At 46.7% G+C, this 14,526-nt stretch overlaps 1 protein-coding gene across 1 annotated transcript in view; it reads right to left on the bottom strand.

Moving 5' to 3' along the window:
• Nucleotides 1–4,831: 4,831 nt before the first annotated feature.
• PDE8A (phosphodiesterase 8A) overlaps nt 4,832–14,526 on the bottom strand; it is a 112,230-nt gene continuing 102,535 nt past the window's right edge. The window contains exons 16-21 of the mRNA XM_080915034.1: nt 13,285–13,483; nt 10,976–11,193; nt 9,473–9,602; nt 7,733–7,900; nt 6,384–6,513; nt 4,832–5,975 (exon numbers count right to left, since the gene is read on the bottom strand). Of these exons, the coding sequence (XP_080771160.1) occupies nt 5,869–5,975; nt 6,384–6,513; nt 7,733–7,900; nt 9,473–9,602; nt 10,976–11,193; nt 13,285–13,483 (952 nt within the window). The 3' untranslated portion in view covers nt 4,832–5,868. The remainder of the gene's footprint in view (nt 5,976–6,383; nt 6,514–7,732; nt 7,901–9,472; nt 9,603–10,975; nt 11,194–13,284; nt 13,484–14,526) is intronic.

Below are 14,526 nucleotides of genomic sequence, written 5' to 3'. Positions count from 1 at the left end.
GGTTCTTTTGAGCAAGACTGAGCAAGCCAATAGCCAAGCAACCATCCATGACCCTGCATCAGCTCCCACCATATTTGAGCTTCTGGCCTGACTTCCTTTGATGATAAACAGTGTTATAAAAGTCTAAGCCGAATAACCCTGTTCCTCCATGTTTGCTTCATCACAGCAACAGTAACACTAAGACATGGATTTTGTTCCTAGCAGGGAACAAACGGATAAAAGAATTGTAGGAGGTGAAAGCTAGAGAACAGGTCACTGTAGTTTCAACACTGCATGCAGCCGGACATTGTGTGTGTTTTGTTTTAACGTGCATGAATTTTGGCTACACAAGAGTAGGTGCAGTGCCTGCAGAAGCCAGAAGAGGGCACCGGGTCCCCTGGAACTGGAAATGCAGATGGTTTTAAGCTGCTATGTGCATTCAAGAATGTAACCTAGGTCTTCTGCAAGAGCAGCCAGTGCTTTAACTGCTGAGCTTCTATCCCCTGAGTTATCCTCTTAATGATTGTTCATGATATTATAATTAATATATAACAAGTTAACACAAACTTCTTTTTGTTAGTGTCACTTGCCTGACCTGGCACTCACTGTGTAGACCAGGCTGATTTTGAGCTCACAGAGATCTGCCTACCAAGTGATGTAATTAAAGACATGTGCTGCCATACCCACCTCAAAAGCCTCTTTTAAACAGCTAGTTTAAAATTCTTGATTCTGTCAGGAATTGTTTTCCCATAGGGGAAATTTTTCTCAAATCTCCTCTAAGACCAAAGTAGGGGACAACTGGCTGATGTTGTCACCACAGAGCTGATTCTACTTAAGTTTTCACTTGGTGGCTCCAAGCATAAGTTTCTGTTCTCTTCCTGTAACTGTGGTTCATTGTAGCAAGGTTAATTCTTAATCTTGATTACTCTATTATTATGTGTATAATCCTGTGCATTTGTGTTATTGGGGAAATGTATGTTTAAAACAATGTTTCTAATGTGGATGTTCTTTAAGGAATATCTAAGTGTGCACTCCTCAAAATCACTGAGAAAACTCATTTTCTAAAGTTTTTTCCTGTTGAAGGTCCCACCCTGCCTCTAGGCAGTGACCTTAAACCAGACTCAAAAGCTGGGTACAGTGGCACAAGCCTGGGACCTCAGCCCTTGTGAGGTGGAGTTCAGGAGTTCAAGGGAAGCCTCAGCTCTATTAGACTCTTTAAAAGACAGAACAAAGGGACCAAAAAACCAAAAGGTTCTGGGACTGGGCCTTATTCAGAGCGCATACCTATCACACAGGAGGCACCACATAAGACCGGCAGGGTAATGCTGCTTTATAATTCACATATTTAACCCTGGATGTGTAAGCCAGTTGGCCTTGAGGCAGAGAATTTCAGGCCAGCCACTTAAAAATTCCAAATTTAAAAAGGAAAGCAACATCTGACTTCTACCTCTGCCCCCCCCCAACACACACACACACAGACACACACACACAGAGAGAGAGAGAGAGAGACCATCACCACCATCATCATCATAAGAGAGAGAACAAGAGTTTATTCTAGACCCCTTTTAAGTGACCATGGCCTGGGCACACAATTGCAGGTTATCCCAAAGTCCATGTTTCACATGGTAGCAGTTTAATGAAACTTTTATGGCTTTACAGAATAAAGTCAGAAATCAGAGCTAATACACCTGAGAAACGGGCACAGTGAGATGGGTGTGATGGTTTTGCATAGGCTTTGCCTAGCGAGTGGCACTATTAGGAGTGATTTTGTTGGAGGAAGTGTGTCACTCTTGGGCTGGGCTTGGAGACACTCCTCCTCGCTGGCTAAGAATGCTCAGTCTGTCCCTGGCTACCTTTGGATGTGAAGATGTAGAACTCTCAGCTCCTCCTGCACCATGCCTGCCTGGACACTGCCATGCTCCTTCCTTGATGATACTGGACTGAACCTCTGAACCTGTAAGCCAGCCGCAGTTAAATGTTGTCCTTTACAAAACTTGCATTGGTCATGGTGTCTGTTCACAGCAATAAAACCCTAAGACAATGGGGGAGTTTTTCTCCAGGCCCAGGACGCTGTCCTGTGACATCTTAGTGTTTGGGTTTGTGGAAGCCAGTGGCCCACTTAGTCAATAGATTCTAGAATGTTTCTCTCTTAGTCACAGGATGAGTGCCCTGTGTTAGTTCTGATGAAGGTGGACAAGGAATTACTGTTCTGAGGCTGGAACTACCCAGGATAAGGCAGTTAGCTTCTGGACCTGGGACATTCCAGACTCCCCACAGGACTGAGTTCCGTCTGCAGACACACCTTCTTCTCAGGGGGTTCCATTCACAAGAACTATATCCCTAACACTCCTCACCCCCCCCCCAATTATTTTTGTCTTCCCATCCTCAGATATATTAAAGTTACCTCTTTTTATTTGTGTGCATGTGAAGTGTATGTATGCATGTAAGTGTTCCTGGAGTCCAGAAGGGGGCGTCAGAGCCCCCGGAATGACAGGTGGTTGTCGTTGCTCCGAACCAAATCCTAATCCCTGGAAAAGCAGTGTGCCCTTGACCACCAAGCCATTTTCCAACCCTTAACCCTATTTTTAGAAAGCCTGTTCGGTCTACCCTCTAGCTGTGTAATTTCCACTCTCTCTCTCTCTCTCTCTCTCTCTCTCTCTCTCTCTTGGACAATGGCACAGGGCCTTGATCTGCCCCGACCCTCCCACATCGTTCCACCCACAGTGCTGTTCTTGGCCCCTGACTGAATGCTATTGCTTCCGGACGGCTGAGTTTACGTCCTCCCTTCTAGATGAAACAGGGCCCGCTCCACCGGCCAGGAACCCGGCCTTGCAGGTTGGGTTGGAGGCTGTGAAGCAGAGGGGCTAGAGGAAACCGGAAGGGTGGCGCAGAGAAGGTAGGCGGGAAGCACTGAGAAGCTGGGATGCTCGCACCTTCGCTGGGACACCAAGGCTGCAGACCTTTCTGGACAAATGATGGCTGGGGAGCTTTGTTTCCTTGGAGTCTTTCCTTTCTGACTGGAAGCCATCAAACAGACTATACAGCCACTGGTGTGACAGTTGTGAGTGGCCTCAAGTTTCCTTTGGGCACAGCAGGATGAGACAATTGTTAGGTTGATTCAGCCCCTTCCTGGCTTGTGCTCGCTGAGGGCGCTCCACTCCCGGCCCATTGTTTCTGCTGCCACCAGGGGAAAAGCTTCCCTGTGACTCACCGGAGCTTCTTCCAGCAGCTGCCTCTTTGAAGAAAGCAGGAAGTCAGCTTCTTGCTCCTTTTCTCCTCCCCTCCCAGCCATTCCCCCCCTCCGCCAGCTCCCCACCCCCCACTCCCACCCATGGCTACTTTAGTGCAGACATTTACCTCTTACTGGATCTGACCTCTAAAGCACCTGCACTGAACTGTGTCTGCTTGTCTGAGTTACCTGACATTTCCCTTTGAATGCCAGTGTAGCTAAGTGGGTCTGGGTGGGAAGCTTCCTTTGATGTTAGGCCACTGAAACTGCCAGTGACAGTGTCTAGTTCCACTGCAAGGGATCTGTCCTTTGCTTTATGCGTAGCTGCAGTTTGGGGTCTCCTAAAGTCCCATGTCTGAAAGGCTTAGTTTCCAGTGTGGGACCGTTGGGAATTGGTAGAAATTTTACAGTGGGGTTTGTCAGACTTGGGGGACATATTCCCAAAGAGCACGGTAGTATCTATCCTCCCATCAAATGCCCAGATGGCATGGACCGAAGCCTCCGGACAGTGAGCCACCAACCTTTCCTTTTGCTTCAGGCAAGTTTTCCTGTAGTGGGAAGCTGACAACACATTTTTTTTTTTAAATATTTATTTTATTCATGAGCTCACTGTAGCTGTCACACCAGACACACCAGAAGAAAGGGCATCCGATCCTATTACAGATGGATGTGAGCCACCATGTGGTTGCTGAATTGAACTCAGGACCTCTGGAAGAACAGTCGGTGCTCTTAACCACTGAGCCATCTCTCCAGCCTACATGAGTTCTACCTGGAATTCAGAGAGCCCTTTAAATAATCCAAGGGCTGCATCTGTCAAACTGGACCGGGCTCAGACCTTTCCTTGCCTAGTGCCTCTTCCCTTTGCTTTGTCCTGGGTCTCCTTAGTGACAGTTGGGAGCATCATCTGCATCCCGGGGCGCTGTCACTCAGCAGCACCTTGGCGTTTGTTTACATTTCTGCCTTTGGTTCATTCTTTAGTTATGTCTGGTCTTCTAGGAGACCCAGCTACACACAGGCTTTTATCCCAGACTCTAGAGGAGAGGGTTCCAACCTGTGGTTGCTAAGTCTTTGGGACCCTTTCACAGAGGTAACACATTAGATATCCTGCATGACAGATATCTACATTATGATTCATGACATTAGCAAAATTACACTTATTAAGTAGCAACAAAAGTAGTTCTATGGTTGGGGTCACCACAGCGTAAGTATGTTAAAGGGTTGCAGTGTTACTACAGTTGAAAACCACTGCTCTAGAATGTCTGGGGTGGTTCTTCTCTGGATTTTTCCTTTAAAAACCATCTTGTTTACGTTGTAATTCTTAGGTGCACTCCTCTTGAAGTCTCGCCCTCATTGTCTTGTCTGGTTCTCTTGTGATGGCACTGGGAGGGGACGGTGCCTCTTCCTAGCTCCATGTGCAGTTATCTTAGGTCGAGCATCTTCATGCAGGACAGAAGAGCCCGAGCTCTCCTCCACGGTGGGGTCTGTGGTCAAACTGAAGAGCCATCTGCTGTTCTGGCTCCACAGGACCATACAAAGTTGTTTAGTTGCTAGCTTGTTCTACAAAAGAGATGTCTATCCCTAATTTAGAAAGATTATCAGACAACACAAAGAAATGGCAACAAATGACTTCATAAAAACAAATAGTTTAATTTCATCCAGAAAAAATACAAGTTTAAAATGAAACTACCATTTTGATGTCATTGAATACCATCTTTATAGTATTATGCTTATTCAAATGTGAGGAGACAGAACCTTTATATTTCTAGACTCAAACATCCCATGTTAGTGGTAAAATATCAGCCACTAGGTATCCAGGCTTATTCTGCTTTTCTATAGGGCATATTTTATAGAAAAGGTATAAAATGAGGCAGGCTTTTAGAAATCCAATTATAAAATTCTAGGAAAAAATGGTCAAGCCCAATTTTTTTCTCTGAGGAGACACCTGCAAAACTCATAACAGCTGCTGCTCAGAACTGGGTCTGCACATATGTGGCCTCTCTGTTACATACATGTGAGACCCACTACATAAAGCCTTTCCCACTAACATCAAAGAGAAGAGTTTAAAATATTCCATAGCATGGAAAAAAATGCATCATTTTAAAATTCTAAATCTGCATTATGAAAATACGTTTGTAACCAAATCATGCACACACAAGTCATGAATTTGGTCAAGGCATCTGAAATTGGCTTTGGCTTTGAAGTATTTTTAAATTCATAGAAAACATCAATGTCTAATAAAATAAATAAAACATTTAATAATTGGGATAATCAACCCTAAATGTCTTTGTCTCAATTGCCAGTCAGCTTAGAGAAGTCAGTCCCTTCAGCAGTGTTGCCCCAGCCGCAGCTGCGCCTTCTGAGAGGCGGCTCTGCAGACTCAAGGAGTTAGGACACATGGTCACTGTCACTGCCAGGAGAGCCATTAGAGAGCCATGGGTCACATCTTCAGGGCTCCTGGGCCTGTGGTAACATAGTCAACACAAACCACACTTCTTGGGTGCCTTACTAAAGAGCCTCGCAGCACACTGTGGCGTCCAAAGGTGGCCATCCCCATGTGCTTTCAGGCTGCAGATGAGGGGAAAGCTCTGCCTAACATCGAAAGGGCTAAGAAACTGTAGATCCAGGAGGGACAGAGCCATAGGCCAAGTGTGTACCTCACACTATTCTGGAGGGGGCCGGAGGCTGCGCAGCTGCTTCTCATCCAGTCCTTTCCAGTACTTGAAGTTGTCATCTAAGTGTTGCATAAGGTTAGGCAGGTCAACAAAGGCTGTCAAAGAGAAACAGGGATGCAGTGTCTTCGCAGCCTTTCTTTATTAGAAGTTCAGGCTTCCTCATTTTCTTGCTGGGAATGGAACTTGGGCCTCCTATCACCGAGCTCTACCCGGGCCCAGCATTTTGGGAGGGACAGAAGGGAGTCAGCAATGTTGCTGACTGGAATACAGGGAAACCTGTTCTCAGCCCACCCCATCTGCAGGCATCCGCTCTGCTGCCACCCCCCCCCCCCCAGGAGCATAGCCCTCAGAGCACAGGAGCTGGGGACATCCTTAGGATCCTCTTCTGCGTTCCAACCCTCCAGAATGGCTAATTTCTCCCCAGTCCATCTCGAAAGTCTAAGCCCTGCATGCTACCTCCTGATTGGTGGTTGCCCTTGAGGAGTAAGGGCTAGGCTCCTTACCATCCCAGGCATCAAACATGTCTGTGATGAAGTAGTCAATGAAGGAGATCTGAGACTTGGGAATGCTGCAGGTGTTTCTGTCAAACACTGGCATCACTACAGGCAAGTCCAGCTGTTTCTCTTCATCGGTCTGTGAAGAACACCCATGATCCAGACATGAGTCCTGGCTTATCATGGAACAGTGCCACCCAGGGTACCAGAGACAACCCCACAGGCTGAGCATCCAATGTAGCACCAGTCAAGCAAACTAGACCTGCCAGACAGCAAGCTGTTCCCAGATGAGAGTCCTTGACATCCCAAACATGTTCAGGTCAGAGCCATATCTGGTCACACACCTCAGGTTCTGCCACTCAGTACCCTCCAGCCTCCCAGCCACAAATGCCCAATACGCCCACACTGGACAGGCCTAGGGCCATCCTTCAGCTATGGCTGTGCTGTCTTGCTGGGAAGACTATACATAGACCTATTAAGTAGTAAGAAGACTGCACTGGTCCTAAAACTTCCCAGTGGAGAAGAGGCAGGAGCAATGCCTCACCTCCAAGTCTAACAAAAATTTGCAAAATCAACAGTGTTTCTCAAACTCTTTCAAATTAAAAAAAAAAAATTCCCAGAAAGAACAATTCTCGTTCATCTTAGAAAGCCAATGTACCCTAATAACAGCACACACTGAAAACAAACCCTACAGACAATATCCATGGAGATTGATTTAAAAAATTCCAAACAAAATACTGGTACAAATTCAGCATGTGGGAGGAATCTGACATGACTGTGGGTTCCCGGGTGCAGGCTTCACCACAGAAAATACACCAGGAGCAAAATGAAGAGGCAGGTGTGGGGGCTACAGCCGTCGTACTCAGGAGGCTGAGGCAGGAGGACTCCGAGTTCAAGGCCATCAGCTTTGGGGACTTATTGAGTTCCAGGACAGCCTGAGCTACCAAGTAAGTCTTAGGACTTACAGCTCAGATAGTTGAGCAAATGCTTAGTAGACAAGGCCCTGGGTGCCTTTAAGCCCACCACCGAGGAAGCAGAGGACAAGCGGTGGCACTTGTGTCATTTAGTTATGTAGAAAGCTAGAAGATTGTGAATTTAGTGCCAGCTTACAATGTTAATAGTGACACTCTATCTCAAAAAAGAAAAAAAAGAAAGGTCTGTATGATCTGAAAGGGCAAATCATGTTATAAATGTCACAACGTGTGTTCATCTGGTCACCAAAGTACTTTTGTGTCTGTTGTCACCAACAGTTCATGTCGTTAGGTGTTCTGGTGTGTGTGTGTGCGTATGTGCATGTGTGTGTGTTTGTGTGCATATGCATGCATGTGCGTGTTTGTACTTAAGATGCAGACTCTTACCTGGGAAAAATACTCCTCTGAAATGCGAGCCGCCCACTCAATGCAGTACTCTAGGGGCCGGCAGGGGTTGGACACGTCAGCACACTTAATCATCATTCGTTTGATGAGAGTCCGGCTCTCTGGAGTCTCGAGCATAGCTTTTATGTCTTCCAGACTTCTGCCAGTGTCCTGAACCACGAGTGAAGTCAAAGCAGTCAGAACGGGAGCACAGGGAGGCCAGCCAGGGCCTATGAGGTTGAAGATGTGATCACTAGGCCTAGAGAGTGCAGCAGGACTCAGGCCGCACCAGCCTGGCAAACCCGCTTCTCTTCCTTGCCTTTCCTTCCCTGTGTTTACTTCCTCTCCCAGTCACTGGTCTTTCCCTCCTTTTCTATCTCTTTCTATTGGTAAGAACTTAAGGCTGGTTTTTGTTTTATTTTTAGGATATTTACTGAAAAACAAATGAGTTGGAAAATAGAATTCTCTCTTCTCACAACAAAAGTGATCTATGGCCTACCAGTCCCTGAGCCCGATCTGAACCGGGCTTTGTGACAAGTGTTTCGAGAATCAGCTTTTAGTGACCCCAGACTGTTAGGTGTCCCTCCCACTGCTTCAGTGTCAATGACATACGAAGGTCACCAAGTCCTTTGTTTTGATCTGTACTCACTAAAAGAATCTGTGGGACACGTGGGAAGTAACTTTACTATCATAAGCAAGGGCAGGACCCAGAGTGAGGTGACACAACAGCGCCCCCAGCAGAGCCAGGGTCAAATGGAAGCTGTTCTGCTTGAGTACTCAGCTCTTCCTGTCCCCACACTGTCCTGAGCCTGAGGTCTGCCGTTCTGGGGACTGACCTCTGCTCCACAGTGGCATCTCCTGCCTGGCATGATGTCAACGTCACCTTTTCCAGGCACTTGTGGACTTCCTACTCCAAATCCAGAACTGAGCAGTGACAATACTGTCACTCTGGGATCCCAACAGAAGCTCCCTCCCAGCTCAACCCCTCTGCAAGGACCACTGCTGCCACTACAGAGTGGCGTTAGGACCCTAGGAGCCAGGAATGACGGTGCACACCTTCAACCCCAGGAGTAGGGAAGCAGAGACAAGCAGATCTCTGTGAGTATGAGGACAGCCTGGTCTGCTTAATAAATTCCAGGCCAGCCAGGGCTACATAGCTAGAGACTGTCAAAAAAAGAAAAAAAAAAAAAGAAAAGAAAAGAAAGAAAGAAAGGAAAGAAGGAAGGAAGGAAGGATGAAAGGAAGAAAGAAAGGGAAATAAAGCGAGAAAAGAAAAGGAAAAAGAAAGGAAAAGAAACTAAAAAGCTCCAGCTGGCCTAGAAAACTCAGAGGGAGGAGGTATTTCCCAGGGCACAGAATGGTCAATGTGGAAACTCTTGTTTACACCTCCAATTGCACCTTTTTTCTTCCTGCCAGAGTTTTACATGTTAGTTACTTTTTTTAAACCAGTAAAAAACAAATTCAGCCAGGCCCAATGCTCGCTTCTCGAATCTAGTACCTGAGAACCTGAGGTAAGAGAGATCACTGAGTTCTTAGCCAGCCTCGGCCTGGGTTACAGGGTGCTGACCTACCTCAAGAGAAGGTAGGTAGGTAGATGATAAATAAATGATAGACAAGCAAACAAACAAACCCAATGAAAGAAAGGAGGAAAACCCAGTTCGGCATGCACAGCCTCGCTGTCTGAGACCTTCACAGCACCGGTGTGAAGTCCAGACACGGGGCCTCAGAATCAGCTCCTCTCACCTCATTTTCTTGTGCTGTCAAAGGCTTGTTGATGCTGTTGATAAATTTGTTGACATGTTCAAAGTGCTTTGTCATTTCTGTGGCTAGGACCATGTCAATGATACTCTGGCGTAGTGTCCGGTAGTCATTCCTGTTTCAGGCAACAGAGAGGCTGCTGCAGGTTACTGATTCAGACCAGGAGGCTCCCACACAGTTCCTCAGGGTGCATGTCTGCGAGAGCCACCAGTCTAGTGCCTTCGTTAACCCTTGTTTTTATTTGATATTCTCAAGTCTTTGCTTTTTGAGAAGATGATCCATATACTTTAAAGTTAAAAAGTACAAAAGAGTATGAGATAGACTCTCTGGCCCTCCTTTCTCTGGACACATCCAAAGTTAGTCTTTGCACTGGCTAGTTCTATGTCAACGTGATACAATCTAGAGGCCTTTCCTGACTGGTGTTACTGCGCTCAGTGCCACCCCTGGGCAGCTGGTCCTGGGTGCCAAGGAGAGCGAGCCATGAGCAGTTTCTCCATGGCTTCTGCTCCAGGTTCCTGCCCTGGGTTCCCTCGGTGATGGATGTTACCTACATGTGTATGATGAAACAAACCCTTTCCTCTCCAAGTTGTTTTTGGTCATGGTTTTTAAAATTGCTAGGATAATGGAAGCCCTAGCAAAGACAGGTCTTACACATTTTCCATATGTAAACTATGTATTTACAGGCAAATCTGAGTAAAACTTATTAAGTCCATCTCTGAAGTTCTAAGATTTGGTACAAAGGAGCTCTGTGAAACCAAGGCACTCTTTTAAAACATCCTATAAAACATTTCCTTTGAAATTCACATTAAAGTATTTCTCACCTGCCCTTTCTCCCTTCAGTTGAGTTCTGCTGTGTATCAAGCTTGGGGCTAAACACCAAGGGGAAACTAAGTAAGAAAGGCTTGGTCTGCCTGAGACTTTGCAGTGTTCAGGAATCTAATCTGAGCTGGAGGAAGTGAGGATTGTAATTGTGGAGCTTCGACAGGAGGACGTAGGCCAGCCCAGCGCGTGGACTGACACTGGCTCAGGACATCTAACTGGACATGAGACATTAGTTCTGGGGTGGAACCCAAAGCCTTCTATGTGCTAGGCGAGTGCTAAACCAGACCCTGTGACTCGGAAAAAGCTTCCTCAGGGGAGCGACTTGTAAACAGACAATGACAAGTGTGTGCTGTCTACAGAAGGCCATGAGCAGCATCCAGGGAGGCATGTAGGTCAACCAAGGCCAGCCCCTACCTCAAAACAGGCTTTTAAAAGAGCTGCAGATAGAGCTCAGTAGCAGAGCACGCATGCTCAGCATGCCCCAGGCCTTCCGTCCATCTCCAGTATGTGGTGCAGGGTGGGTCAGGGGTTGAGGGGAGCCTGCGCTGAGGGTGGTGTGGGTAATAAAGGAGTCTGGGTGTGGACAGTGGCAGTGCTCCACGCTCCATGCACACCTGCCCACAGCCTTCTCTCTAGTGAACTGTAGTGAGCAGTGTCTCTTCTCACCTCTCCATGTTTTTAAAGATATTGCATTTGTCATTTTCAAGGGTCAGCTGGAAGGCCAGCGCCGCGTGGTGGCTCTCTAGCACCGCAGTGTCGTTGTACAGCACAGCCAGATCATTTCCCGAGTTGCAGAGGAAGGAGTTGGTCCTCCCAGGGTGATCCACATCGTGGATGGTGGCCGCGATGAGGGCAGCAACCTCATCAATGCGATCTAAAGTCGCCTGCAAACAAGAACTCCATTGAGACCCGCTGTCTGCGGAGCCGGAACAAGCCTTCTGCAGGGCTTCGCTCTGCCTTTTCACTTTGACAACTCTGATCCCTGAGAGAATCACATTGTCTGAGCAGATCCTGTTTTCCCTCCTCTTGTGGTTCTGTGCTTGGCTGACAGATCTTCAGTCTCACGCAGCACACGGGGGGGGGGGGGGTCTGCTGTCAATCTTTCTCCAGACCCACCACAAAAAAGCCAGAGCCAGTCAAAATAAGGAATGACCAAAAATGAACACTGCTTACATTAACTGAGACTTAGTTTAGTTTCCTCCTTTTTGGTGCTATCTTGTTTAGCTGACATAAGGTTTGACTCCTTCCTATTTTTATTAATTTAGACATGGGGGGGTCTCTCTATGTAGCTAAGGCTAGCCTTAAACTCTTGATCTAACCTTACCTTTCTGAAGTTATGATTACAGGTATACACTGGTAGACCTTGGTTAGTTTTCTTCTACTCTTATAAATTTATATATATATATATATATATATATATATATATATATATATATATATATATTTAAAAATAAAGAAACCCTCAGCTTTTATATTTTTGAGCTTTAATATAGATGTGGGAAGTAGACTTTATGTCATTTACTTTTTCAAATGTATGTGTTACTGTTTTCCTTATTTTTAGCTTTGGTAGTCTGTTGTCTTAATTCCAAAAGCCATTACGGATTATCACTGGCTAACTATGTCCTTACAATGAAGCCCTGAACTTCTGGAGTTCTTTTCAAGTGCTAGGGTTACAGGCATATACCACGTTCAGCTATCGTGTGTGTGTGTGTGTGTGTGTGTGTGTGTGTGTGTGTGTGTATGTGTGTAGGTTGTGTGCATGTGTACATGTATGTGAATAAGTATAAACACATGAGAGTTCATGCATACACATGTGGAGGCCAGAGGCCAACCTCAGATATTTGTCAAGAGCATCTTTACCTATTCTTTCAGGACACATTTTCCTCTTTGGGACCTGGAGCTCTACGGCTAGGTGAGGCTGGCCGGCCTGTGAGCCTCAGGCATCTGTGTTAGCTTTAGCTGTGCTGGGATTATAGGCGTGGATCATACACCAAGTCCAGCATTTGTTTTCGGGTACTTTACTAGCTAAGCTATTTCTCTAGCCAAATCATTCAATAAGTTTGACAGACTTTTAATTTTATTTCAAAATGTATCCAAGCACATGACTATTCAAATGTGAGCTGATCAGGGATGACCCAATGAATGTGCCAAACTGGATAGAGAAAAGCCCGAGAGGCCTCAACCCTACATAAAAACCACAGGCAACAGAGTAAAGCTAGGAGAGAGACAGGTGGGTCTGCCCACGGGACGAGCATACCTACCAGGGGTAAATGATCAGCCCTGAAAAGATACATACAAGTATCATTCTATGGACTCAACAGGTAATATGGGCAGAATATTACAGAAGGACCCAAAAGACTCAGATCTAAGAGGTCCAACCCTCACGGGGAGGAATGAACATTGCTGGCCCTGCCCTGTACCAGGTCACCGTCCATTTTGTTCTCCACACACAAGTTCCATGGTGGTAAGATTACGTGGGATTACAGTGGATGCACCTGGTCCTGTGTGGCTGTAGCCATTCTTGGCCCCAGCCACATGCATCAGACACTGAAGTAGTCTGGTGTGACCCGAATGGTTTGCCTGCATAACCTAGGTACAGGGAGGGAAGAAGAAAGGGGAGTTCATCACAGCAGTGTGCCTCAAGAGCTTAGGCAGTCACAGTGTGAAGTCTGAGTCCCTGTTGGAGAAGAAAGCTGCTTCTGCAGTCGTGGTCAGATGTGCTGCTCTGGGAAGAGCACAATGGGAACACTGTGTGGCCATTACAGAGGGACCAGGAAAGAGGAGTGACCTCCAGGGTCTGAGTCAGATGGTTAGCAGGGGAGGGGCTGAGGATGGGGCAGGAATGGTCGTGCTCCATGCTGCACAGGTGAGGACGACTAAGTGGCTGTATTACCATGCAGCGAGGGCAGCTGAAGCGGAAGCCCCTGACTCTAACTCCTGTTGCTGTTAAATGAAGAACGCAAAAGTTCGCTTACCTTTATTTTGTTTCTGGAAAGGAAATACGCAGTAGCGTGAAGCACGTCTGCAGCGTGTGTAGAATTGTGGTAGGGGTTAGAAGAATGGTAATTGGCTTCAATAATTTGAAACCATGATCTCAGCGATGTCTCAGAACACTGTAAGAACTTACAGATTTCAAAACGAGCAAATGTTTTGAGACCTAGATAAATCAAAGGCCTACAAAGAAAAACATGCACATTATTACACAAAGCAAAACCCCAGTCACCTGAGTCCGGAAGAGACTCGGGCAAAGCAAGTACATTCGAGCCACACGGCCGAGTACCAGGACAACTCATCTGCGTTGCGTCCCAAGTGGGCCAGAGGCCACACGACACCTTGATTTGTTGGGGTGAAGTTCCCACCCTGCTTGCAGGAGTGGAATCTTCAGAACCATGCCTTTCCCCGACTAAACACGATACCCGTAATCCTGTCCTCTCGTGTTACTACTGATGTCCTACCTGGGGAAACAACACCAAACTGACTATAAACCGGACGTAGACACACATCAGGTGACTGATCACCTCAACAATTTGGAGGTGGGTGTTATGGTCTAAAGGAGTTTATCCTGAAAAAGTGACCTGCTGCCAGCAAGCAAGGCCTTCCTTAGGTGACACTTAGATTTACTGGCGTGGCTTAGAAGGTTAAGAAATCAGCCCCACAGAAGCCACCTCACAGGTCATCACAAATACCCAACCTGGCCTGCCTTACGCACTGCAAAGATGTGATGGGTCTGGAATGTAACCCAGGTGCTCAGGGGCTCACGTGTTATGGAGTATGCCTAGCCACTACTTGGCTGTGTGAAGTAGAGTCTCAGTGTAGACAGATCACCCAATGGGATGAAACCTGGTGAATCATTCCACAGCCTAGCAGGGCCACTTCTCCCAAAGCTGGAGCACACTCCTGGCTGGTACTGGCTGTGGATGCCCATTCCTATGTACCAAGACCCTATGGTTAACAGCTTTTAACTCAACAAAACCCAAACTCCCAGTCCGCAACCACAGCTGACAGGAGTAAGGAGGGTGCGGTCTGTGTGGGCCACCAACATGGCGACCAAGACTTGAGGCTAGTTTTATCAAATGTGTAACTAATCATGCTGGGTTTGGGTTTTGGGGCAGGAGACTCTTTGTTGCTACCTTCTATAGTACCACATACTGGAGAAATTAGGCCCTTAGGTCACAGGAAAAACCTGTTATTTGAGGAAGCCATCATAGCTAGGCAAA

This window comes from Micromys minutus (genome assembly GCF_963924665.1).
Source record: "Micromys minutus genome assembly, chromosome: 3".
NCBI lineage: Eukaryota > Metazoa > Chordata > Mammalia > Rodentia > Muridae > Micromys > Micromys minutus.
Note: the sequence above shows the minus strand (reverse complement) of the source record. Positions and strands in the feature narration are given on the sequence as shown.